Source organism: Physeter macrocephalus, chromosome 12 (genome assembly GCF_002837175.3).
Source record: "Physeter macrocephalus isolate SW-GA chromosome 12, ASM283717v5, whole genome shotgun sequence".
Classification (NCBI taxonomy): domain Eukaryota; kingdom Metazoa; phylum Chordata; class Mammalia; order Artiodactyla; family Physeteridae; genus Physeter; species Physeter macrocephalus.
The window spans coordinates 47,421,919-47,445,594 of NC_041225.1; the positions used below are offsets into that span (position 1 = coordinate 47,421,919).

A 23,676-nucleotide genomic window follows, 5' to 3' on the forward strand; every position below is an offset into this window, starting at 1 on the left:
GGGCTTCCCTGGTGGTGCAGTGGTTGAGAATCTGCCTGCCAATGCAGGGGACACGGGTTCGAGCCCTGGTCTGGGAGGATCCCACATGCCGCGGAGCAACTAGGCCCGTGAGCCACAACTACTGAGCCTGCGCGTTGGGAGCCTGTGCCCCGCAACAAGAGAGGCCGCGACAGTGAGAGGCCCGCGCACGGCGATGAAGAGTGGCCCCCGCTCGCCCCTACTGGAGAAAGCCCTCGCACAGAAACGAAGACCCAACACAGCAAAAAATAAATTAATTAATTAATAAACTCCTACCGCCAGCATCTTCTAAAAAATTAAAAAAAAAATGTGCTCTTGATAAATCACTTTTACTTAAAATACAAAAATCTCATTATAAGATTGAAGAAATTATTTCCCTTTAAAGTGATTAAGTCGAATTCTACCTACAGAAAATTATGAAAAAATTAATTTGGGTGTATATAGTTTTGTTTGCTAAAGCATAAAATTCTTTTGATGACTTTCAGCTAACTTGATGCAAAAACGAAAGGCTAATTTGGGTTGCTAATTATTAGCAATCAGATTGAGATTACACTGGGCAGTCTTGATAATCTGAAAACCGGGCTGGCTGTGGTAGGCTTTTGTGACACAGCCGCAGAGCTGAGGTCGGGAGACCGAAGCTCTAGTTGGGGTTCTCAGGCACACAGCTACTCAATACTGAGCACTCAATACCTTTCTTGGCTTCATTTTTTCGAATGAAGATGTTGGTTTCTATTTGGTTTCTGAAGGTTGTTTCAAGGGCAGGAAGGTGATGAACCCATTCATCTTTGGTGTGAATGGCTGATTGTTAATTTTCTCATCTATTTGTATTATAAGGGGTAACCTGTTAATTCAAAGGACTAACTCTTTACTGGAGGCATTTCAGCAGAGCTGTCTTGGCCAGATGTCCTTTCACCCTCTCCAGTGTTCAAATCACATGTGTGGGCTGTGCCAGAGGGGAGAAGTGGAAAGGATTCAGGCTTTGAAATCAGCACGAACATCTGAGTTTGGGAGCAGCCTCATCATTGTTGATTATGGGACCTTGATCGTGTTCCATTGTCTGTGAAAGGGGCTGGGTTGCCATGAGGATTAAAGAAAGCGAGGGGTTATGAAAGGTCATTGTAAAGTCCAAAACTCTAAAAACGTGAGCTGTGTCGCTGACACCTGCCTGCACCCAAGGCTGGTGCTGTTCCTGACAATGGGAAATGCGGACAGGGTTTCTGTGTATATGGATCCCTCCACCAACAGCACCTAGGAATTTAAACTCAGTGAGCTGGGGTTGACGATAGGAGCAGGGAAAAAAGAACAGCTCAGAAAAGAAGTTAAAAAATACACTCCTCCCCGTGGTCTCTAGTTCCTTGAAGCCTATTCTGCAGGTTCATTCTGTGCCTACAGAGAGCAGCCTGTGTTTGGGGGCAGCCTTATCAATCTGGGGCAGAAGCATGATGGTTCACTTAGTTAATTAGGTCCTGGAAATTAAAGAATTTAGACATAAATATAAATATGTATTTTTTTTTTCCCCTGAAGAGTGTGCTGAGGAAGACAGTTCAAGGAAGGCATGGGCTCGGCACCCTACCGGAGCACGTCCTTCACCAGGACCCTCTTCTAACTTCAGCCTCGCTTAACATTGTTCTGAAGGTTCTGAGATGTTCCCAGAGAGGGTGGGCTTCTACTTCTTGGCCAAGTTGGGCATCTGATGGGGTAGGAAGAGGGGAATGGGCTTTGGATGCAGATGGGCCAAATTTTCTCATTGGATTTTACCTCTGATGAGGTATGAGAACTGGGGTAAACCCTACAGCCTCTCTGAGCCTCAATTTCTTAATCTGAGCAAGTGGAGACAATAACACCTAGTACTTAGACATGCTGTGAGTATTAAATGACGACCTAAGCAAAGTGCTTAGAACAATACTATGCATTAGAGATGCATAGTGAATATAGTTTAAAAAGTGTGTAACTTCCTGCTCAGTTTTTGACTGTAAGGAAGCAGAGACACCCAATCTCAAGATTTATGTTCCCCAGTCCATAAAGAAGGGACTCGAGGGCTGTTTCTCAATAAAGGGACCAGTATTTTCCCAACTCAGTGGACATATATTAGTCACAGGTGGTTTCTATGCACAAAATTCTGTTTTAATTTTCAGCAACTGCTGATGGAAAGGTCCAGAGCGGGAATTCTTTCTAAAGTGGATTCCATGGGAATAGAGGATTTGCCATCCCAGGTCAAACCCATGATTCATCCGGCCGGAATTCTGTTGCTCCCACAGCCTTCGAGGCATGGTGGTCCTCCCTGCTCCCTTGGATGGCTCTGACTCTCATAAATCTGTCCAAAATTGTTTGGAATTAATTTCTGTGTCCCACCAGCAGCACTTCTTGGGGGTATGGGTTCTCTGAGTTTATTGCCCATTGTGAAGGGCTGTCCTGCTTCTGCTGTGTGTGGGCTTGCCTTACTAAAGCTTCATCCTGTTGCTTCTCTTTGCTCATTCTGTTTGGGATTCTCATAGACATCACAGAACGCCACAGCAAGATGGGACCCTGGAGATATCGGAATTCAGTGGTTCCCAAACCACCTAAGGACCTTTAAAAATACAGACTCCAGGGCCCTGAAGATTCAGATTAGTAGATACTAGGTTGGGGCCATGGTGGAGGGAGGACAATATTTGCATTATATGACAACTTTTCCAGGAGATCCAGCCTGCTGTAAACAGAGTGGATAATCAGTCAAGCTAGGAGTTAAACATAGATCTTCTGAGTTTAAGTTCAAGACTTGAAAAGGTGCTACAATCACCATGAAATCCTCATGGAACCTTTCTGCAAGTCTGTTTTTTTCCCCCCCTTTTAAAATCTATGAGCCCAGAGCTCAGTTAAACCCGACCAAGTTTGCTCAGGACCAGAGAGTAGGCAGGCCACCATGAGGGGAGAGGAGTCTGGTCAGGGTATGTGGTAAGTAGACCCTCAGCCTCAGAAAGTCCCACAGTAGCTTAGCCTAGCAGAGTGTGCACTTTAGGGGGTCATGGGCACAAACCAGGGAAAACAGGTGCTCAGTGTCAGGACTCTGGCCCCCGGAGAGGCCTCGGGGAGCCAGGGGGTGTCAAAAGGGAAATCTGGTAACTGGAATGTTTACAAGATCAGCAAGCAGACATTTGAGAGGGACTGGGTAATAAGCAACAAGGGAAAATCTTGGTTTTTAAAGAGAAGATCAAGGTCACAGTGAGACCAGCAGTGAGGTGAGCTTGACGCCAAGTTGCCAGTCTGAGAGTTCAGGGGTCCTCACATTTCCCCAGCTGAGAGTCTACGTTGATCCCTGAGGCTCTGTGGAGCTGTAGGAGGATTAAATGGTCCCCAAGGAGGAGCCTGGATTGGGAGCAGGGGAGGGAGGAAACCCGGCTCTTTTCTCTTCTCTTACTTAAAAAACAAACAAAAAAACAACTATTGTATTAAAACTCATTTATGAGAGAGAAAAGACAAGAACTGCTTTATCTCGTTCTTAATTATACCACCCACTGGAAACCTAGTTTAATACTCACAGCTATATTGTATAAAGAACCCACAAACATCAAAATACTGATTGATTATAGACAGCTGAGTAAAGAAAAATCCATTAAGCACTGCGTTTCATTTTAAGTATATTGCAGCACCCTCCAAGAAGAAACAAATCAATTAGTAATACACAGCACAATGTTACAAAAAAAATAGGCTAGGTAGTGATCGTGCTGGTTTTATTACTGTTGCTAAGCCATCTCATTTGCTCAATTGAATGCAAAGAAATAAAACGTGATACAAAGGAAAATAAGTCCTCAACTATCATTATTGATCACAGTAATAAGGATCTGCCTCACATCAAAGGCCTATAAGGTTGTGCCACAGAAGAGAGCTCAATGGCTCTAGTGGATCTTATATACCATTTTTATTCTGATCCATGGAACTCAATTTTATCCATATCTGTTGACTGAGCTGAACTTCATGGGAGCTGTGGCATATTGAACCATTTTGATGGTCACTGTAGATCTTGTTAAGCAAAATAATGACCAAAAATCCAAGTAAATATAATCATTCACCATCCATAAATGTATATGACACTATTCTTTATTATAAATTGGAGAAAGTAACCCTTCTTGTGAGTACATGATGAAAATTAATAAGTTGTTCTCCTTATTAGGGCAAAATGAAAGCAATATACATATCGTTGTCATTGTGAGGTTAAAACATTTCAACTCTTTAAACGGTGGAGTAGCATCCCCTTCTAGATACAAGATCAATGTCTGATTATTGCTGTCTTTTTTTGATGTTAACAGTTGTTGAAGCTTAATGCCTAGGTTTGTTTATTTATTGGGAGTTGCAAAATAATGATATTCAAATTATATACTTTTTTCCTTATTTATTAGTTGACATATATTTATAAAGAGATGCTTCCTCTCACCTACTATGTTGTTACCCAGTGGTATAGTTCATATAGGAAAGGCAGGATAAATGCTCAATTCTTTCTCCTTATTTGCAGTGTTCAAGGTAATGAATTGGTCCTCTAACATCCTCTGAAGTTGACTAATTAATTGTTTGCATATCATTATGAATACATGAATTTAAATATATTTTGAGATTTAATTAATCATAATTATTATTCCTTAGAAGCTCAAATTGTCACATTTTTGGTCAGTGGTAGCTTCCTGAGTTCTTTTGCTTCCTTGCTATCTGGTATGATGAAATGTTCCTTCCCCAGCTTTGGTGTCTTTTAGTGAAAAAAGATATTTTAAGTTGCTGGTTGCTATAGACACTTATTGCTACTGGGTTGGTGATTGTTTCTAGGCTTCTTTAGTGGACAGAGCTAGGAAATATACATGTTGTATACATATGTATACCAGTATAAATACACACACACACACACACACACACACACACACACACACACATTTATATGACAAAATACCCATGAGTTCACACTGACAGTTCCAAATCAAATTCAGGACTACAGGGTTTTTAATTTAACCTCTTCTATATTACATCTGTATTTCTTTTTCCACACTGAGAGTCTTGGTTTTCAAGAACAAAGGTGATAATGGAATTAGAATATTCTATAATTACTCATTCACTTTATCCTCCATTATATACACAATAGTATCAGAGTAACAATACTACTACTATACCATAATCAATATGAAAACTGAGATCGGTAAAAACATTTTTTTTGGTATATGCGCTCTCTATTCTCCTAAAATTTCTTGAAGTTGAACACTGTCTACATTGTTTGGGCACAGTGCCATTACATATACTACTCTTTCCTCTTTAACCTTTAGTTAGTCTGTAAGTACTGTATGTTTAATGCCCATATCAATCATGTTGATATATCTCTAGTCATTTTGGTTGTTTGAAGTTTGTTTTCAAGTAGATTCCTTAGGAGGGGCTCATAGGAGCAATATTCCTTGAGTTCTTGAATGCTGATAATATTTTTTCCTTTTGAGTATATTAAATATATTACTCCATTTTCTTCTGGTATAAAGTATTGCTGTCAAAAACTCTGATGATAACCCAAATTTCATTCTCTAATACTTCATTAGCTGTTTTTGCTTAGGTGCTCACAGTATTTTTTTTTTCCTTAAGGTACAGCAATTCTACTATAATATATTGATACGTTGGTATTGCTCAATATGAGTCAGTATTCTCAGATATACAGATATGCTCTTTTAATAAGTAGTTTCAATAAGAACATTTTTCTTGAATTATAGTTTTAAACATTTGTTCTGTCTCCCTTCTTTGGTTTTCTTTTTCAGGCACTCTTGTTATCTGTGTGTTCGATCTTCTTTGCCTCTCTTTGATGTGTATCATCTTTTTGATTTTAAAAAAGTTTCTCTTAAAAAAAGTTTCTCTTTTCACATTCTATTTCTCATAAGGCATTAACTGTTATGTTTATTTGCTTCTGCATACCTTCTAATTTAGTCTTCATTTCTGAAATTATTTTTTCCTTTTATTTCAAATTCTTTAGAGAGTTCTACCATCTAGTTTCTGATTTTTATAATAATGATTTATGTTATTTTCATTGTTTTCTTGTCTGTTAACTCATTTTGAAATAGTTTACAATTATTATCTCCTCTGTGGGCCTGTCTTTCTGGTATGCTTTCATTTTTCTGTAGGGATGTTATTCTGTCCTCTCTGCTCTTTTAAAATTCTTATTGTAATTTGGATGGGGTTCGATCTTGATACTTATGCATTTTAACATAAAATTAATTTGCTAGAACTTTTAGGATTCAGGAGATTTTCTAACTTTACACAGCTCCCTTTGCTCTTTTTAAATTTTCATATAGTGTTAAAAAATATGGCAGTTTGCTTTCCGATGTTTCTGGCTCTATTTCTTTCCCCCACTTGAATGTGGATATCTTCTCTTTTTGTGGTCTCTATTATCCCTATCCTAGTCAATATTGATTTCAGTCCTAGAAATTTCTTCTCTGTGTGGGTCGTCTCCTGGCAAGGACGCTCAGTGGCCAGACTCTTCTAGCTCCTTCAGATCTTGCCAAAGGCCCCTTGCTCTCACACACCACTGGGTTGGGGAAGAACTCTCCTAGTTTCAGTAGCTATTTTCAGATTGTCTGTCATTTCCAGCAAATACCTGTCAGCTATTTGGAGGTCCTCCTGTTCTCAGGTTTGTAAGATAGCCTGTTGCTTTTCTTCTCTTTCCCTTGTTCAGGTGCTGATACTATGCAGGTCTTATGGTTGTTGGTGCTTTGTCTTCACTAACTTGTATTTTGGGGTTGGAAGGGAATACATTTTCAAAAAATTTGTTGTTGTAAATATACATGGGTTTTCAGTTTTGATACACGTTTCCTTGATTTTTGCATAGGGATTCAGAGAGATAAAAAAAAACAAAAACAAAAGAACTATGCTGTTACTGCCATCACTGCCATCTTTCCAGAATCCTTAAAATTTTTTAAAATTTAGGAATCACCTGACATCATCTGCTATGATTAGCTCCTTTATACCATCTCTCTGGTCAGGCTCCTCACCTGTATTTCTACTCCTGAGACTGCAGGGTTTTCCAGATTTCACCTCAGGGACATCCCCACTGACCATGGCCTAGAACTTGCTGTTACATCATATTCTGCCTTTTCTGGGATCTTCCCGGACCGGGGCACGAACCCGCGTCCCCTGCATCGGCAGGCGGACTCTCAACCACTGCGCCACCAGGGAAGCCCTAACTTCCTCTTGATAGTGCCACTTGGACTTAAGTTGTTTAGGGCTATTTGACCCTTTACTAAATGGCTGCAGATACAAATATTTTATATTAACTCACTGTCCTCTCTCTCTGCTGTAGGGTAGGCTTTCTCAGTGGTTCAGGATGTTCTCTGATTAATCTTATTTGGTACCTAATGTTGGGTGAGGGCATGAGAAGGGCCCTATACCTCTCTGTGCATCAGACTGAGGGGCAGCTAGCTACAAAAAACCCTTTATTTCAGAGTTTTGGAATGTATTTATATTTTGGTACTTCTATTTGGTGGATGGTGGAAGGTACTAGAAGTATCTTCTATCCTCAGATAAAAGGATGCTGCTGTGACTCTGAACCAACAGGACTGGGAATCTTTAGTCCCTCAATTTCAACGTACTTAATTACAGTACATTGATGGTGCACCTCCATCCTCCAGTTGGTTTAGCTTCTTAACACCATGTTAGGTCAGTAGATAGGGAAGGGGGAAGAACTGTTACGTTTATCTCATAAGATAGGCAACCATGTAGAAAAGTTAAAGAAATGGCCTGTGGTTACAGAGACTAAGTGAGGAGGGGAACATCACATTTACTCTTTTTACAAAACAGTTTTCAGTTGATGAATTTTCCTTGTTGTTCTAGTTTGTTTCTCAGAGTGAATTTGTTTGCATCTACACACACACACACACACACACACACACACCTCGTTTACTCATGCGTAGCTTTCTGGTCATTTCTCTCTTGTTCTATTTTGATGATGAGAAGTTAGGAGGGGGTAACAACAATAATTATAATACCAGCTCTGTCTTTTGTACTAGACGTGCTCACACATATAACCTCTTCATCGCTTTTACATCTTTGTCTCCCTAGACCCTCACGCAGTTCCTCTAGATGGGCAGGATGCCTGCAAAAGCTGAGGTCTCCTGGGGAACAAAGACCAGAGGCCCACATCCCTCTCTGCTGGGAGGCAGACATCCCTTTGCGAAGAGGAACCTCTGAACAAGCCGGCTCCCTATCAATAGGGCAGCAAATCTGGGCTGTTGAGATAAAAGCTGCTTTCAGGACTGAATTACCGTAAACAGCTCTGACGCCTGGCAATCTGAGGCAGTTTTTAATGGCTCCTGTGATGGCGTCTGTGTTGTGTCCTCAGCCACCCCCTGCTCCCTGAGGGAAAGTGAGTAACACGTGAGAGGGGAAAGGTCACAGGAAAGACACTATCCTGAAAGCAGAGCTGTAAAAATTAAGTTAAGGGAGGCCTCCGGGCTAATTTGGTTATTCCCAAGTTGGCTTCAGGCCAGAGTTGTGTTAATAAAGTATTTGGCATTGAGATGGGTGCTGCGGACTCACCCATCTGGGGGTCACACGTAATGGATTTGGTTCTGAGGCTTAAGTGGGAAGTAGCAGTGGTTCAAATACCAGCCTTGCCACACTGAGGCCTGAAGAGTCATTGATTTCTGCCCTCATCTGCCCTTGTCCACAGACCTGGATGAGAAAACCCTGGTCTGGTATCTCCTGTTGTAAGGTCCACTGGCTCCTGGGACAGAGGCAACAGTGTGGGAGGCCAGCACCCCTCACTGCTTTATTCTTACCAGTTCTTGCTTATTGTTTGGTTCTAAATCATGAAGGGTGAAATCCTTACAAGGCCTTGGGACTGTAACACCTCTGACAGATGGGCCGATGGAGGTGCAGGCGGCCCGAGTGGTCAAGTGCTTAGGAGCTAGAAGAACAAATGTCCTGGCTCCTGGGTCAGGGTCCCGGGCCTTCTAAGATGAACTGGAGAACAGGGACACGTGAAAAGGGGGGAATCCAAATGTCCAGGTCAGAAAGGGAAGTAGTGGGGGAGCAAGTAGGACCAGATGGTGGACCAAAGACAGAAGACAAACTATGTAAGACGAGAGAAAAGAAGGGAAGAGACGATTCTCTCTTATTCCTGCTTGAGGGCAGTCACGGTGCCTGGAGATGCAGTGGCCATGAGGCAACAAGCATGAGGAAAAGGCCAAAAAGATCACAGAGATGTGAGTCTTGACATCATCAGGCATTGAACTAACGAGACTAGTCATGTATAGGGCCACCGAACCAACATCAGCAGTCATCTGTATAGTAATTTTTGTTATTGGACTGGACACTTCCTTGGGCTGCTGGACATTGGCTGGATCAGACTTAATGTGGATGGAGCCTTCCTAGAGTACAGATCTCCTCCCAACTGGCAAAGAAAACACCGCTGACCAGAGAGTCCTGCTTCTGTCGCCCCAACAGCAGTGCCAGACTGGATTGGGACCGGGTTTCCAATGCTTCTTTAGAAACTGTGTGTGGCCTTTAGCCTGCCCTCCTTGGAGGAGAGCAGGTGTCTGGGTCACTCCGCCGGCCCAACCTGCCCAGCCCAGGTGTGCTCCCCCTTCTCCACCACGCTCTGCTCTGTGTCCGCACACTTCAAGGGCAAGGCCCCTAGAGTTTGTGAGAGCTGTAGTTACGTTGTAGAGGTTCCCCAGGCCACGTCAGCCCAGGAGTAAAAAGTGGGGTCTTAACGATAGTAACAAATAGTAGTATCCTGGTTCTGCTCTGAGGCACACCTGACGAAACCTTGAGTTTTCTCCCTTAACACCCATCGTTATAGCACACATGCTCTGCCACTGTCATCTCTGTCCCCTTAACTTGCTTTATTTTCTTCATAACACATCACTATCTGAAACTATATCATCTGTACACTTGTTTGTTTCCTGTTTTTCCCTCTAGTGTGCAAACTTTACAAGAGTGAAGCTTAGCCAATTTTGTTCACTGTTTGTCTCCAGGACCTAAAACAGTGCCAGTCACACAGAAGATAGTGAATAAACCTTTGTTAAATGAAAACCAAAAACAAAACCAAAAAAAAAAAAAAAACAGAAAAAAGAGAGTAGGCCAAACGCCAGCTGCCAAACCCACCTGAGGGGTTAGAAGAGGAGCTCACACATGCTGCGGGTACTGTGCATGCTTCAAAGGAAGCAACTTTGACCCTTTGGAGTTCTTGTATTAGGGTTAGAACATCATAGGATGGAGTGGACCAGAGGCATTCTGGTGGTACAAATGGATGTGTTGAAAGGCAAATTTTGTCTTACTCATGACTGCACAGCAGAGAGGGGGTAGGCTCCCAAGGAGCCGGCACACACCTTCACACACTCGCACGCACACCAGCACACACTCACGCTCGCACACCCACACCCACATAACTGAGAGGCAGGGAGCCCTGCAGTCTCTAAGGAAACACTCGAGTCCTGCTCCTTAGCAATGTGGACACGCCACTGGCCCCATGGTTGAGGGAGCCGATCAGCTGATAGACTGAATGGACTAGTTAGTAGGCTCCAAGTCATAAATCTGGGTGAAGGAAAAGAAATACTCCTCTTTTTCAGGGAGCTCTTCTGAGGCCCAGGAGTTTTTCTGACTTTCAGTTGGGTTGCTGAACAAGCCCAAGCTGTACCTTATTTTCCTTACTTGTGAACATTAATCCCAGAACTGGATCATTCAGTCTGTCAGTCACTTCATACAAAATAACAATTAAAAGAATAAAATACACCCTCACATTGTTATGAAGTCACTGTCAATACTCACTATAAAAACCAAATCAGGCCTCTCAGATCCAACCACCTGGGATTTGTTTGAAAAGCTGTCCCTGGAGAAAGTTCTGGAGTCCCCATTATTTCTGAGATCTTGACAAGCTTTAAAAGACTAGAAGCCCTCTTTCAATTTATATTGATGAGTGGGTCTTTTGGGGGGCAATCTTCTACGTCTTTACTCAAGTCACAAATTTCCCCCAAGTGGAGTTTGAGGGTTTCACCTACAAATTGATGATCAGCTGGGTTGGGGGAATTGATTGAACAAAAGGACCCAACATGCAAAAGACTGCCCCCTTTTTTCTTAAGATGGTTAGCTTTAAGAGGGCAAAAACTAGAATGTGCTTGAAACTTTCACAAAAAAATTAAGGAAAAATATGCCCAGAACACATACTTATATGCAAATAAAAGAGTGCACAGCTCATAGGTGGAGGAGGAGGAGGATTATAAATACACTGAAAATGTATAGAAGGCAACATATGAGGGACAAGTGAATTGGCTCAATCTTTTCTGTTACGTAGTTTAATAATGTTAATAATAATATCACACATTTTATATTAGCATATTCTTTTGTACCTTTCAAAGCAAATGATCTCATTTGCTCACTACAATAGCCAGCTCTGAAAAAGAACTGTGGCAGGTAATTATTATCACTACTTTATGAATAAAGATAAAACTGGGGCTCAGAATGTTTGACTCTCCTGAAGTCCCACAGCTGGAACCACGGTCTCTAGAATTCTTTGTTGATCCATTTTCCATTCTGCTATGGACTGGCACTCAGTAGGTACTTAGTGAATATTTAGGTGTCTGTGGAATGTTGAACAGAGAGGCTTGAGATTGCTGCCAGGAATTCTGCCCATCAGAATCCACAATGAGCTCTCAAAGCTTCCTGGTGATTGGTTGATCTCTGACACACAAAAGCCACTGCAGGTAGGCTGTCAGGTGGCCCCAGTGATCTCTACCTCCTGGTAGCCACACTCTTGCATAATCCCTTCGAGTGCGGGCGAGACCTGTGGGTTGCTTCTAACCAACAGAATATGACAAAGGTGACAGGATGTCATATTCATGACTATGTTACATAAGATTGTAGCTTCCATCTTGCTAGTAGACTCCCTATTTCTCTGTCTCTGTCTCTCTTTCTCTTTCTCATCATCAGCTTCTCCAGGAACTGCCAACAACCATGTGAGCTTGGGAGTAATTCATTCCCCAACTGAGCTTTCAGATGAGACCCAGCCCTGGCTAACATCTTACGCAAGCTTATAAGAAACTATGAAGCAGAGGACCCAGCTAAGCTGTGCCTGGTTTCTTGACCCACAGAAACTGATATAACAAATGTGTGTGGTTTTAAGCCACTATATTTTTATGGTAGTTCATTACAAAGCAATAGATACCTATCTGTAGACCCCAAAGCCCTCCCCAGAAGCCAATGCTTTCTTTGGCCTCATCTTTTTGGTAAGCACCCAGTGTGGAGGGCACTGGTGGGCCCATTTATTCCCTGTGCTCTCTCTCTTCTCCCTGACTCAGTGATGGCTAAGGTGATTCCACCTCTTGTTCCTTTTCCTCTTGGCAATGTAGGGGCAAGCAGGGAGGAACCACCTTTCGGGATCTAGAGTTAGCATTTCAGCCTTTCTCCCCCTAGTTCCACTGTCCAGCTCTGGGTCCAGATAAATTTTAAAAAGCCTCTCTGTCCAGGATCACTGAAGCTTTGCTGCAACAAGCAAAGAGCTGAACAGGCTCTGAGGGGATGCAGGGTTATTTTGCAGGCAGAACAAGCAAGTCTGAGAGAAGGACGATAATTAAAAGTGGACTTCCCAAATAACAAGTGCTTAATGCACCTGCACTGACGGAGGGGCCTTTGCGTCCTACTAGTCTTGGAGCTAAATGATCTTAATCAAGGCGTGCTGAGCTCAGAGTTCCCAGGTCATTTATTGTCTCTCACTTATGTAATCTTTCACTAAAACAAATGGGAAAAACAAGGTGTTTTCTCAGGCCAGCCAGGAGAGAGAAAGGCAATGGGTCCTCTCTGCTACTAAGAGGAACCACGGCATGGTGTGAAGGCATTTTGTCTGCAGCTTCACCGTAATGCCAACCAGCACATCGTATTAGACTGGAGGTTCATGAAGCGTTTTTGAGTCTGCCAGGGCTGGATGCTGCTGCACTATTTTTCCAGTGGGGCCCAGGGTCGGGCAGTTATGAAGTACACTGTTGATTCCTTGCTTTCTCAAAGGACACTGGATTTCTTTTCAAAAATGATGATCAGTTCAGCATAATTTGCAATGCACCAGTCTTGGATGGAGACCCTTTCACCATCCAGGGCAGGATAAAGGCAGAGCCGGGCAGTGGGGGCACCTGTCCTAATTCCAGTGTGATCAGAATTGGACGCCTGAAAAGGGATGCAGAGACTCCTTTGTACTGGGGTAACAGTGGCTTCATGTCAGGCTTATGTGGGCCCTGCTCTGGGTGGTACATTTTCCATGAGGGGCACTTTGGCTTGTTCCCAGCTGCAGGCCCCAAGGCACCCAGCACAGGACAGGGCATGGAGCAGGCACCAGCACAGGCCTGTTAAATTAAATTCAGCTCGATGTGATTTTTTTTTTTTTTTTCTAGGAGAGAGATTCAGGGAATTGTGAACACATTAACTAGAAAGCAATGAGGTTTTCTGTGTTGAACGCTGAGCTGAATCTCCTCGTGGAAAGAGAAGATGGATGTAGCCAGTCTGGACGTAGCAAGAGCTTCTCCCTAACCGTGGTCAGCAGCTGGGTGGTATCTGGGATTGTTCCTAGTGGGCATGGGGCTAGAGCAGGAAGACTTTGGGGTGAGCCAGCTTGAGTGGGAACCCTGGCTCTGCAGCTGAGTGGTGAGGTAAGCTGCATAACGTTTCTGATTCTGTCTCCGCAATTCTAAAATGGGGAGAATAACGACAGCTCATGTAGCTCACTTTGGGTCAAGCACCTCTCTAAGCCCTTGACACCGATTCACTTATGTGATCCCTTCCTCAAACCTATGAGATGGAAGCCCTAACAATATAAGCGCCATGTTTTGGATGTGAGGAAACAAAGGCACAGAAAGGAGAAGTGAGTGGCTTTAAGTAGGTGGCAGGGCTGGGAGCTGGACCATGATGTCTCTCCTGGGGGACTGGTGGGGAGAGTCTGTAAGGATTACATAAGAGACACCGAGTGTGCTTAATAGCTGGAGACAGGGGTGCAGAGGGAAGGGGGCCGTCTGCAAACCCATGAAGCTCTGCTGCCCGTGGGCGCTCTGCTCAGGGAGCGTGGCTTCTTATCCAGCCTACACTTCCTCCCTGTCACGATGACCGGGCCCCTGCGGAAGTGCTGTCTCTCCCTCGGCCACCAAGCGGCCCCTGGGCCTTGGTGTCAGCCACCTCCTGGGGATGCTGACTGGCTCCCCAGCTTGCAAAGCCTCTTGCTCTGGGAGGGACTTGTTAACATGAGTAACGGGGCTTGTGAGTCACAAATTAGCTCCAAGCTACCTCTCTCCCTGGAGCACAGCCGCGCTAGCTCCTGGGGAAGGGAGCTGCACCCAAATGAAGAGTGACATCCTAATTGGGAGGGCGTCGAGCCTGCCGCAGTGACTGGGGGCCCACGAGCCTTGTTAGAGCTGGTGCTTCATGCGTTATCACTAGTACTTTGGCTATAAATAGGTGATAATCTAAAATCAGTGGATAAGAGAGAACGCACAGCACATGGTTAAACAGCAGGCCAGCTGAGCAGGGAAACGGCCAGTGCCCGAATGGGTTCCAAGGATTATATCTACAGCCCCATGCTGGCCCAGCTCTCAAAGAGGTGCTCCCCGCAGTTGAACGGGTGCCGACAGAAGTGCCTTTCATGTGCACCCATGAAGGCTGGGGTGCACGGAGAGACGCAAATTAGCTGCAATGATCAGCTTTCTTACATGTGCGGAGGTGAACTGTACGCCTGGTGTGCTGTTTTGAATATTAGTGAAGATGCCTATGTGCTCTGTTTAAGCAAAAACTGACATTTTCAGTTCAGGGTTTTTCAAAGAGAGATTCCTCTAGAAGACCCAATCAACAGTGGGATTCCTTTAAGGTTTCTTGAAGGAAACTTTGCCCTTCCAAATGTTATTTGGCTTAGAAAACTTTACTTTGCATGTGATTTTAACCTTTTATACAACTTGTGTAACTTAGAGCAAGTTACTTCCTCTCCGTGGGCCTCAAGTTCCTCATCTGTAAATGGGGGGTAATATTATAGTGCGAGCAAATGAGATAATGCATGTGAAAGAGCCCAGCGCATGGCGGTGCTCAGCGATAGTGGTTATTATTGCCGTGCAAAGAGGAGACGCGTGAGGCGAGGCCTTTACTGTCTGAGAGCTGAACCCTCGGAGGATGCTGTGTGGCCCCGAGCCCGCCTCCTCTCCATCCCAAGGTCCACCCCCATCTGCATCGAGGAGGTCGGGCTGCAGCCTGGGGTTCCTAAACTCTGTTTCAAACCAGGTTTTCCTTGTGAGTTTGTTAAAAAGGCAGAGCTTGACCTCTCATTCTCAGACATTAAGATTCCACAGGTCTGTGGGGCCCAGGAATCAGCATATTAACCAGGAGCGCTTGTGGGTCCTTCCTCCCCCAGCCAGGTAACCAGAAGCAGATGACGTGAGGACACAGAGAAACCCTGGGCCAGATCTAGGTCCCCAACAGCCGACCTGCTCGCTGCTGAATTCATGCAGTCCCAGTTCGTCACTGGTTATTTCTGGAAGAAGCTGTTAATGATACAATGAACTTAGGAGTCTATTCCGAGGTCCCCCTGGAGTGAGTGGGGCTTCTACCTTCACTTGTTGCCTGTCCTCCCAATGCTTTGGGGGACTCCTGCCTTCAAAACTGGCACACAGTAAAGAGCCACGGCTAAAGCAGGGATGCCAGCTCCCTCTATACCTCCAACCTGGCATGAGGTCTGCAATGCCAACAGGTGATAAGATGATAGGATTTTCTGGAACTGGATGAGATACATGTATTTCGTTAGGAACTGGGTAAATCTTCACTACTGGGGTATGCCACTGAAATGAGCTTGGCTGGGCCTGCAGGTGCGAAAGGCTCCGATGGAAACAAAGACCCCCAGTGAGTGAGAAGACAGTTCTGAGTGAGCGAGGCCAGGACCTGTGAAGCCTGCCTTCCAATAATGCTGTCATCCCCAGAAGGGTGTACTTGGAGCATAATGGCTCTAGCTACAAATTCTATTAACTCTAATAGTTGTTCTGTGGTGAATGGATAATGCATTTAGCAGAAATAGACCCAATCAATTTATGTGAAACACATAAAACTTTCTCATTGGAATTGGCATCTGTTGTTGAATCATAGGAGCGTGTGTGGAAATGGACAGTCTCTCACCCTCACTTCTGGGCACATTAGCAGTGGGCCAAGGAGAGCTCTGGCTCCCTTATGCCCTATCCCCTCAGCTCTTAGAACCATGGAGCTGGGGATGGCAAGGGACCTGGAGACTGTCTACTTCAACCTTGATTTTCAAAAGTAGCAGTTTTCTCTCCTTTGTCTTTGTTTGCGTTAGTCCCTCAAACACAAGCTGTTACCTGAGGGTTTGCTGACATGCCCCAGCCATCAGACGAGGGGATGGAAGGCCGGACAGAGGTGAGACCTGCCTTAGGACCACAGCTTGCTAGTGCAGGCCAGCCGGGAGTTCTGACTCCTGGTCCAGTGCTCTTTTCCACACATTTTTAATTGTCTCCCCACCAGCCTTTGGCAAAGACGTGTATTCAGAAAACGGTAAACCAACTGTCACCAACCAACTCAAAGGCAAGACTGTGGCTTGATGCCAGGATTCTGCAAGTTATGGATACCTGTGGGTTGGGCTTGTTTGCATGTAAACTGAGCTGATTCCATCCTGCCCTCCTACACAATGTGTAAGCTCGAAAGAGAAGGAGAGATGGGTTAGGAAGCCGAGGCAGAGTCATCTGGCCCGGGGTCGGGGGAGGGTCCTGCCTGTCCTTAACCTGGGCTTTTAGAGAGAGAGAAGGTGACAGAGCCTGCGTGCACCTCCTCGCCCTTAGTGGTCATTACTGCTGGGGGGCGGGGGGGGGAGAGAGAGAGAGAGAGAGAGAGAGTTCTGCAGCCTGTGATTGCATTATCCCAACCATGTGGTTAGTGTGACTGTATGTGCAAAGCTGACAAATGTAATTTCTCAGCCTTAATACTTGCCCCATTTCTCTCTCAGTTTCTTCATCTGATTAGCTAAAGCGACTCAGAGGCTTCCGAGAATGTTCCGTGCAGCACCTGGACAGGCTATTCCCTGCCTGGGTGCTCCAGCGCCTCAGCTCTGCCCCGTGGGCTGGGGGCGAGGAAATCCCCAGACCCAGAGAGTCAGGCCCTCATCAGAGGGAAGGGCTGGCTTGGGGGACGTGAGGAGTGTTTAGAAATTTGGAAGCTTTGTGAGTGACGGTTTTCAGAGGACCCAACTGGCGTTTGCATTTCTAGGAGTTGCTCGAAAGCCTGCCTGGAGGAGAGTCGAAATGCCACCAGCCACCCTTGTTCCAGCCCAGCAGAAACTGACAGTGCTGAACTTTGGGGAGAAAATCTTATTATCCAGCCTCCTCTGTCCTTTGTTGGGATGGCTGGGAGCAGATTTGTTTACTGATCATGCAGGGGCTCTCGTCTGGGACACTCTCCCAGCTCTTTTCCGTGTAAAGCGCAGATCTCTGATAGGAGAATTGGATACTCGAAGTAGCTCAGTTGGCTGGAGAGTGCAGACTTCAGGGCTACATCCCGGCCCCATTTCCTACCAGCTGTGGGACGCTTACATTCTTTCCCCATCATCTCTCTCATCCCTGCAGTTCTAATAACAGCAGCGGGCCCTGGGCCAGAGTGAAGACTAGAGGAGTGGATGTGTGAGCCCCCCAGCCCAGGGTCAGGTGTGCTCACTGATTGTTCTTTCCTTTCCTTTCCCTCTGCAACCAGCCCTCCCTTCTTCCCCAGGGGACTCTCCCGGGTAGAAGCTCTGAGTTAGGTTAAGCTTGTCAACTACAAATTGGCACTTGGCATCTACCTCTACAAGGATCAAATCATAAGCTGCTGTGACCGCTGACCTTCCACAGTCACCCTGAAAGGAGTTCAGGGGGTAGATCAGGAATGAGACACTCTGTGCTCCAAAAAAACTGGCAGAAGAGGCCTTCAAATAGTTAGAGATTTTCAGGAGAATATTTTATGAGCCCAGTCCTTGCACCTCCTTATATCTAGAGAAAGCACGAAAATCTTTCATGGTGACGTCTGCTCCTTGTGGCTAGCTGTAACCCTCATGAGACTAGCAGCAACCTTCTGCAAAAATGTGTGCTGCGTTGCACGTACTCCCCCGTCACCAAAATCACATACACACTCACTGTCCCCCCTGCCTCTTCGGAGCAGTCTCTCAGAGCTATGTGAAATGCTGTCTCCTGGGCTATCGTCCTCATCTTGCCCCAGATAAAACTTAACTCACAACTATCACATCGTGCATTTTTTTCAGTCGACAAGCTTCACGTTGCAGACCATGACCTGCAGGTGCACAGGCTGCCCACTTCCCGCGGGCCAGAAGCTCCAGAACAGGGTGTACTGCCTCCCCTCTTCCCTGTCGTAGCCGCACAGCCCCAGGTGTGTGGGAAGTGCCAGGCAAAGTTTGCCAGGTGATTCTTTCTGAGTGGTTGTGGCCCTGACCGTGGCCTCTCCATGAGCTGCCTGCGCTTTTCCCCCTCCAGGTCCCTCCTCCCATGGCACTTCTCTCGCTGCAGGCACCTTGCCCTCCCTTAATCATCCAATCGGTCCAATCGTCCAATCGATTAGCGACAGATAATCGTCCTTATCTGTCTCCCTGTGCTCTCCTCTTCTAGACTCGGAGCTCTCTGAGCTCCTGACCTGGGTCTGGACCGCCAGCAGAGGCAGAGGAAGTGTGCAAGAACTAGGGGCGGGGGGGGGCTCGAGATTAAAGCCAAGAGGGTGGGCCTGGGCTTGGACCCAGGGTGTGGCCTGTTCTCCCGGACCATGAGGCTGGGTCCTGGCGAAATGCCGCTCCAGGGGGCTCAGTGGGCATTGTCTTTTGGCTGATGGGGGATGGAGGCCCTGCTCCACCCCCACCCACCCCCGCCAAGGCTGCTTGGGGAGGTATTTGCCTCAGTGTCCTCTTCCTCTTGAGCTGGGGTCACTCTGGAAGGGGTCTGGAGACAGAGCACTGACCCATAGCCACTTGCTGTCACTCCCGCCCTGAGGCTGGGGTCAGGCAGCAGAGGAAGCTTGTGCTCCTGCCTCTGTCATCTCCAGCCTCTCAGGCACCCGCTTGCTTCTAATTTTCTTTGGAGGTGGTAGGGGAGCACTGGCACTTTTGAGCCTCAGCGGGATTTCATGATCCTGAGTGGCCACCGGGCAGACCCTTATCGATTAGCCTTTTAGGGGCACAGCGGGAGTTATACGGCAATAAACCGGGGAGCCAGGCAGGGCGCGCGGCTGCTCCTTAAATGCTGGCTGCGGGGCCCCGCTGCCGACATCTCAGTACTGAGCTCAAGCATCAATCGCCCACCAGTCAATTGATAAAAGTGTTTCTGGAGCTCCTGCTACGTAATCGGTGCTGGTGGTGAGGAGGGGCGGGGCTTGCCGCGATGTTTGCTCCGCAAGTCCCGCATTTATCGCATTTATAGCAGGGAGGCAGTGCTTGACCACAAGGGCTATAGGAAGTGATGGAGGTGAGTCACTGGGAGGTGAGTCACTGGGGTGGGGGGCGGGGACAGGTGCTGAACGATTAGTAGAAGGCTGCCTCCATCAGGTTGGATGTTTTTGCGACGAACCACGAGGCAGAGAGGGGTAGAGATCACGGTTGAGGGGACCAGGTTCCTCTTCGTGTGAAGAAAATGAAAAAAAAAAATTGAGGGTCTAGTTTAAGGTGATGGGAGAAAAGGAGAGAGGTGATGGGAAAAGCAAGGAACGCTCTCCTCTGGTTTGGCAGCTGGATTAGATCAGGCGGGAACTGGAAGGAATGAGAGTCCTGGGGCAGCTTTTTAGGGGAAGGAAAGGAAAGGATTTCTTCAAAGACAAAGCAAAGCTAATATTTATTTAATAAGTTGAGGGTCAATGAATTTAAGTGCAAAGGTATAGCCTCAACTATTTTTTGTTTTGTACTTTGCACGAAAAAATTTTACGTTAAAAGTAGAAATGAGAGAGGTATCATTTAGTTATTGTTATTTTAATATAGAATTACCTTTTAGAGAAAAAGAGTGTGGGTGGACTGTGGCCATACACCTGCCTTTCTGAGTTACTCATGTTGGATGAAGCCTGACACCCCAGGCACCGGCACCCACCTGGGGGAACCCCTTGACCTGCTGGTGTCAGGCCCAGTGGCCTTCATTAGCTTCTCTGGGGCTGGGCTCACAGATTTAATAACCACCGACAAACCTCATACTGCGTTTGGAGACTGATTCCAAGAGATTTCCTTCTGGCACAGAGCAGCTGAGAAGTCACACCCACCGTTCAGGGCCAGAGGCTGAAGAGGCCTGTGTTTGAAGCAGCAAGGGCCCCATGAGAAGTCTTTCAGCCCAGGGGATGCTGCATTAAACAGCTTCAGAAGGGAGCCAAGCTTTGGGGAAACGCGTTGAACCGGAAGCTTTGGGGGGTTGTACCACTGATGAGCTTGTCTGCCTTTGAGCAACGGATAACCTTGGCCTTGGGCCCAGCCCTCTTTATGAGGAGAAGAAATCCATGGAAGGTTTGCTTTGTTCGGTAAATGGGGAGTGGTTTCGAAGGACTGAGTTGAGAAAAGGGTACCAGTTTGGTTCCCCTGTTTGTGTCGGGGCCTGGGTACTTCCCAGGCATGGAGGATGGTTGCTCCTTTGCACAACTTTCAGAAGCTCCGTTTCCCCGGGGAATAGGACAAACAAACAGCTTCCTCTTGGAGCCCATTAGCCAGGGTGTAGGTGATGTTCCTTCTAAAGGTCGACTCTTTTATTCTATAAACACCTCTCCCCACCCCAATCACAGCACATATCTTTCTTCTACCTTTTGCAACAAAAAATTACTTTGCTCAGATATGTAAGTTGAACCCTTACCTGTAGGGTCAAAGATGGGGTTCTCTTTTGGTGTGTTTTCCCAGGGTTTTGGCTCCTTGTTTGGGTTTCCCTCAAACAGATTTCTTGACTTGGGTGCTGTATTCTGCGGCATCTTGTCCTCCCCACGAACTAGAATAGAGAAGACCCCACGGGCTGAGTTAAGTGAGGTTCGGGTTAAGGGAGAGAGATGAGTACGCCCCGGGGAAGGTGGCAGAGACCGCGGGCTTGGGTCTAGGAGGGACTGTGCGTCCCAGGAGAGTCTGGGCTGGGGGCCAAGTGCTGGGGACAGGGTGCACTCACTGGTGAGGTAGCAGTCCAGGCTGATGGAGATATTGTTGAAAGCCACGGTGGCTCTGGATCCTTGTCCCCACCACGCAACAATCTGCAGCCAGAACCTGTAAGCGTATCAAGAGGAGTGGGTGTGAGAAACTACGCGGGTGGGTCATGTCTTGGATTCAACATCCAGCACGATCCACGTGTGCGCTGATGACCCGGCTCGCAACTGTAGCTGTTATCAGCCTCATCTAATCTCAGGGAGGCGGCGAAGGGGGAGCAGTCAGCCTCTCCCTACTTCTCCAGCACAGGGCACTTCCCTTTCTGCGGGACTGCTCTGTAGGTTAATGGAATTTGGAGCCTGGGGCCTGAGACCAGGACTCGCGGACACCCTGAGGAGACCTCTTGTGCGTTCTGGCCGTTGTGCGTTCTGGCCGTGCAGGGTGGGCAGGAGAGCTAGGCTTCATATCAGCTGGTGCTCACAGGCGGGGCTGAAGACATTATTAAACTATTGAGATGCTTCTGCGCCAGCTGATAAAGCGCCTCCGTCCCCCATGTGTCCTCTGCTTGTTGATCGCCTCAGGCAGCATGGCTCTGTCCCTGGAGCCCCGTGGATTCCTCATTATCCAGCAACTGAAAGGTTAGCTCCTCACACAGAGGGGGATCTCGCGGAACCCATGTCTTGTTCGGTATCAGTTCTGACCGGGGTTGGTCTCTGCAGTGCCCGACTGATTGTTAAATATTAAATGATTTGAGCGTGATCCCTGCGAGTGTTTGTAAGCAACACAGAGTGGGCCATAAGTGTTAACAGTAAACCCATGACATATTGTTTCCTTCCATCTCTTTCGCAGCCTTGGAGGATCAGGCCCTGGGACTGTGGCCAGGGAAGGCTTTAGAGTGGGATAACTAGAAAATACCTTTGGTTCATCTGTTTCCTGGGAAGTCATCCTCCTGGAAGACTTCAGTTAGCCAGCCCTGTCCTGCTGTACAGTGAGTTTCCTGAGAACTTAAAAACCCTCTCCCACCTTTCAGAAAGTCAATCCGGCATGACCTTGCGGAAGCACGCACAGTCTCTGGTGTGGATGTTAAAATATCAAGAGAGACAACCCATGCCCACCAACTGGTGACTGGATAAACCACATATGTGGTGGCCATACAGTGGAATGCTACCCCCCAATATAAAAGAATGGGCATGGTTATAGGCTATAAGATGGATAGACCTCAGAAACATTACACTGAGTTAAAGAAGCCAGACAGTAAAGACCTCGTGACACTATTCATCTACATTTTTCCATTTATATGAAACGTATAGAACAGGCAAATCTATAGAGATTGAAAGCAGATTAGCGGTTGCCTGGGAGTGGGAACAGTATTGACTGTAAACCAACACAAGGGCTCTTTTTGGGGGGACGAAAACATTCTGCAACTGGATTGTGGTGTTCTTTGCACAACTCTGTACGTTTGCTAAAAGTCATTGATGTGTACACTTAAAACAGGTGAATCGATGGTATGTAAATTATAGTTCAAAAATGCTGGCAAAACAAAAGGGGAGCGGGAAATCAGACAATCGAGTTGGCAGTGTGAGGTAGCAAAAGCAGAAAACGGAAGTGCTGGCAGGAGTGGGAGACTGACAGCCCGCAGAAGGCGGGGCAAAGAGCGCAGAGCAAACACAGGAAACAGCCTCAGCGGAGGGAGGAAAGGCACAGAGGAAAGAAACCTGAGGAGAAAGAATGTTGGCTTATGATTTGCAGTGAGGGCAGCAAAGCTTTATAGTCAGTGAGTGAACTGCCACAGAGGCCGGAAGCCCCCATCGTGCCCGTGAGCGGATGACCTCTGATCCACACGTAGAAGGGTTCAGCGCTGGGACCAGAGAAGAATTACTGCCTCTAAAGCCTTCCCTGGCCACACTCCCAGGACCTGATCCTCCAAGGCTGCGAAAGAGATGGAAGGAAACAAAATCAAACTTTTATCTAAATGGTGTGTCTGTGATCAGTTATTCTTAACCAAGCTACTCAGTAAATCCATCCATGCCTTTACCTGTCTTATGAAATCTGGTCGATCACAAATAATCCTTCTTATTTGAAAGTCACAATTAGGGGGCCCCAACCTGGTTTGATTCTGAAGAGGAAATGCCTGAACCTGCTGTACTCATGCCTGCCTTCAGGCCACATTCCCCATGATGGGGCCCGCGTGCCTCCATTAGGATAGACCGGTAAAGAGGGCTGGCGGTTGGTTGGGCTTGGAAAGAAGAGGGCCCAGTGGAGAATCCCCAGATCCTGTTCTGGGCTGGATGACTGTGCATGAGGGGTCGAACCCACCCAATTTGTCCAGCCAGCTGTTGGCACCTGGCACGTGCCTCTGAGAGGCATCTTTCATGATGACCTTGATAAGCACCCCCTGCGAGGTTTCTCGTTTCACGTGCACCTCTCACGTATGTGTATTGGGTCCTACTTCAGACTGTAAGGGATTCTAAAAGAAATCAGACAAGATGCTGCATTCAAGTTGCTTGCTGACCAGTGGAGAGACAAAGGGTCTCTATGTCAGTGTAGAATCAGTTAGAAGGAGGTGGATACCACATGAG

At 46.5% G+C, this 23,676-nt stretch overlaps 1 protein-coding gene across 1 annotated transcript in view; it reads right to left on the reverse strand.

Annotated features, from left to right (window-relative positions):
* The window catches only part of ALK (ALK receptor tyrosine kinase), a 737,057-nt gene that overhangs the window by 26,072 nt on the left and 687,309 nt on the right, over positions 1-23,676 (reverse strand). Inside the window, exons 11-12 of the mRNA XM_028496593.2 lie at positions 21,123-21,217; positions 20,823-20,951 (exon numbers count right to left, since the gene is read on the reverse strand). Of these exons, the coding sequence (XP_028352394.1) occupies positions 20,823-20,951; positions 21,123-21,217 (224 nt within the window). The remainder of the gene's footprint in view (positions 1-20,822; positions 20,952-21,122; positions 21,218-23,676) is intronic.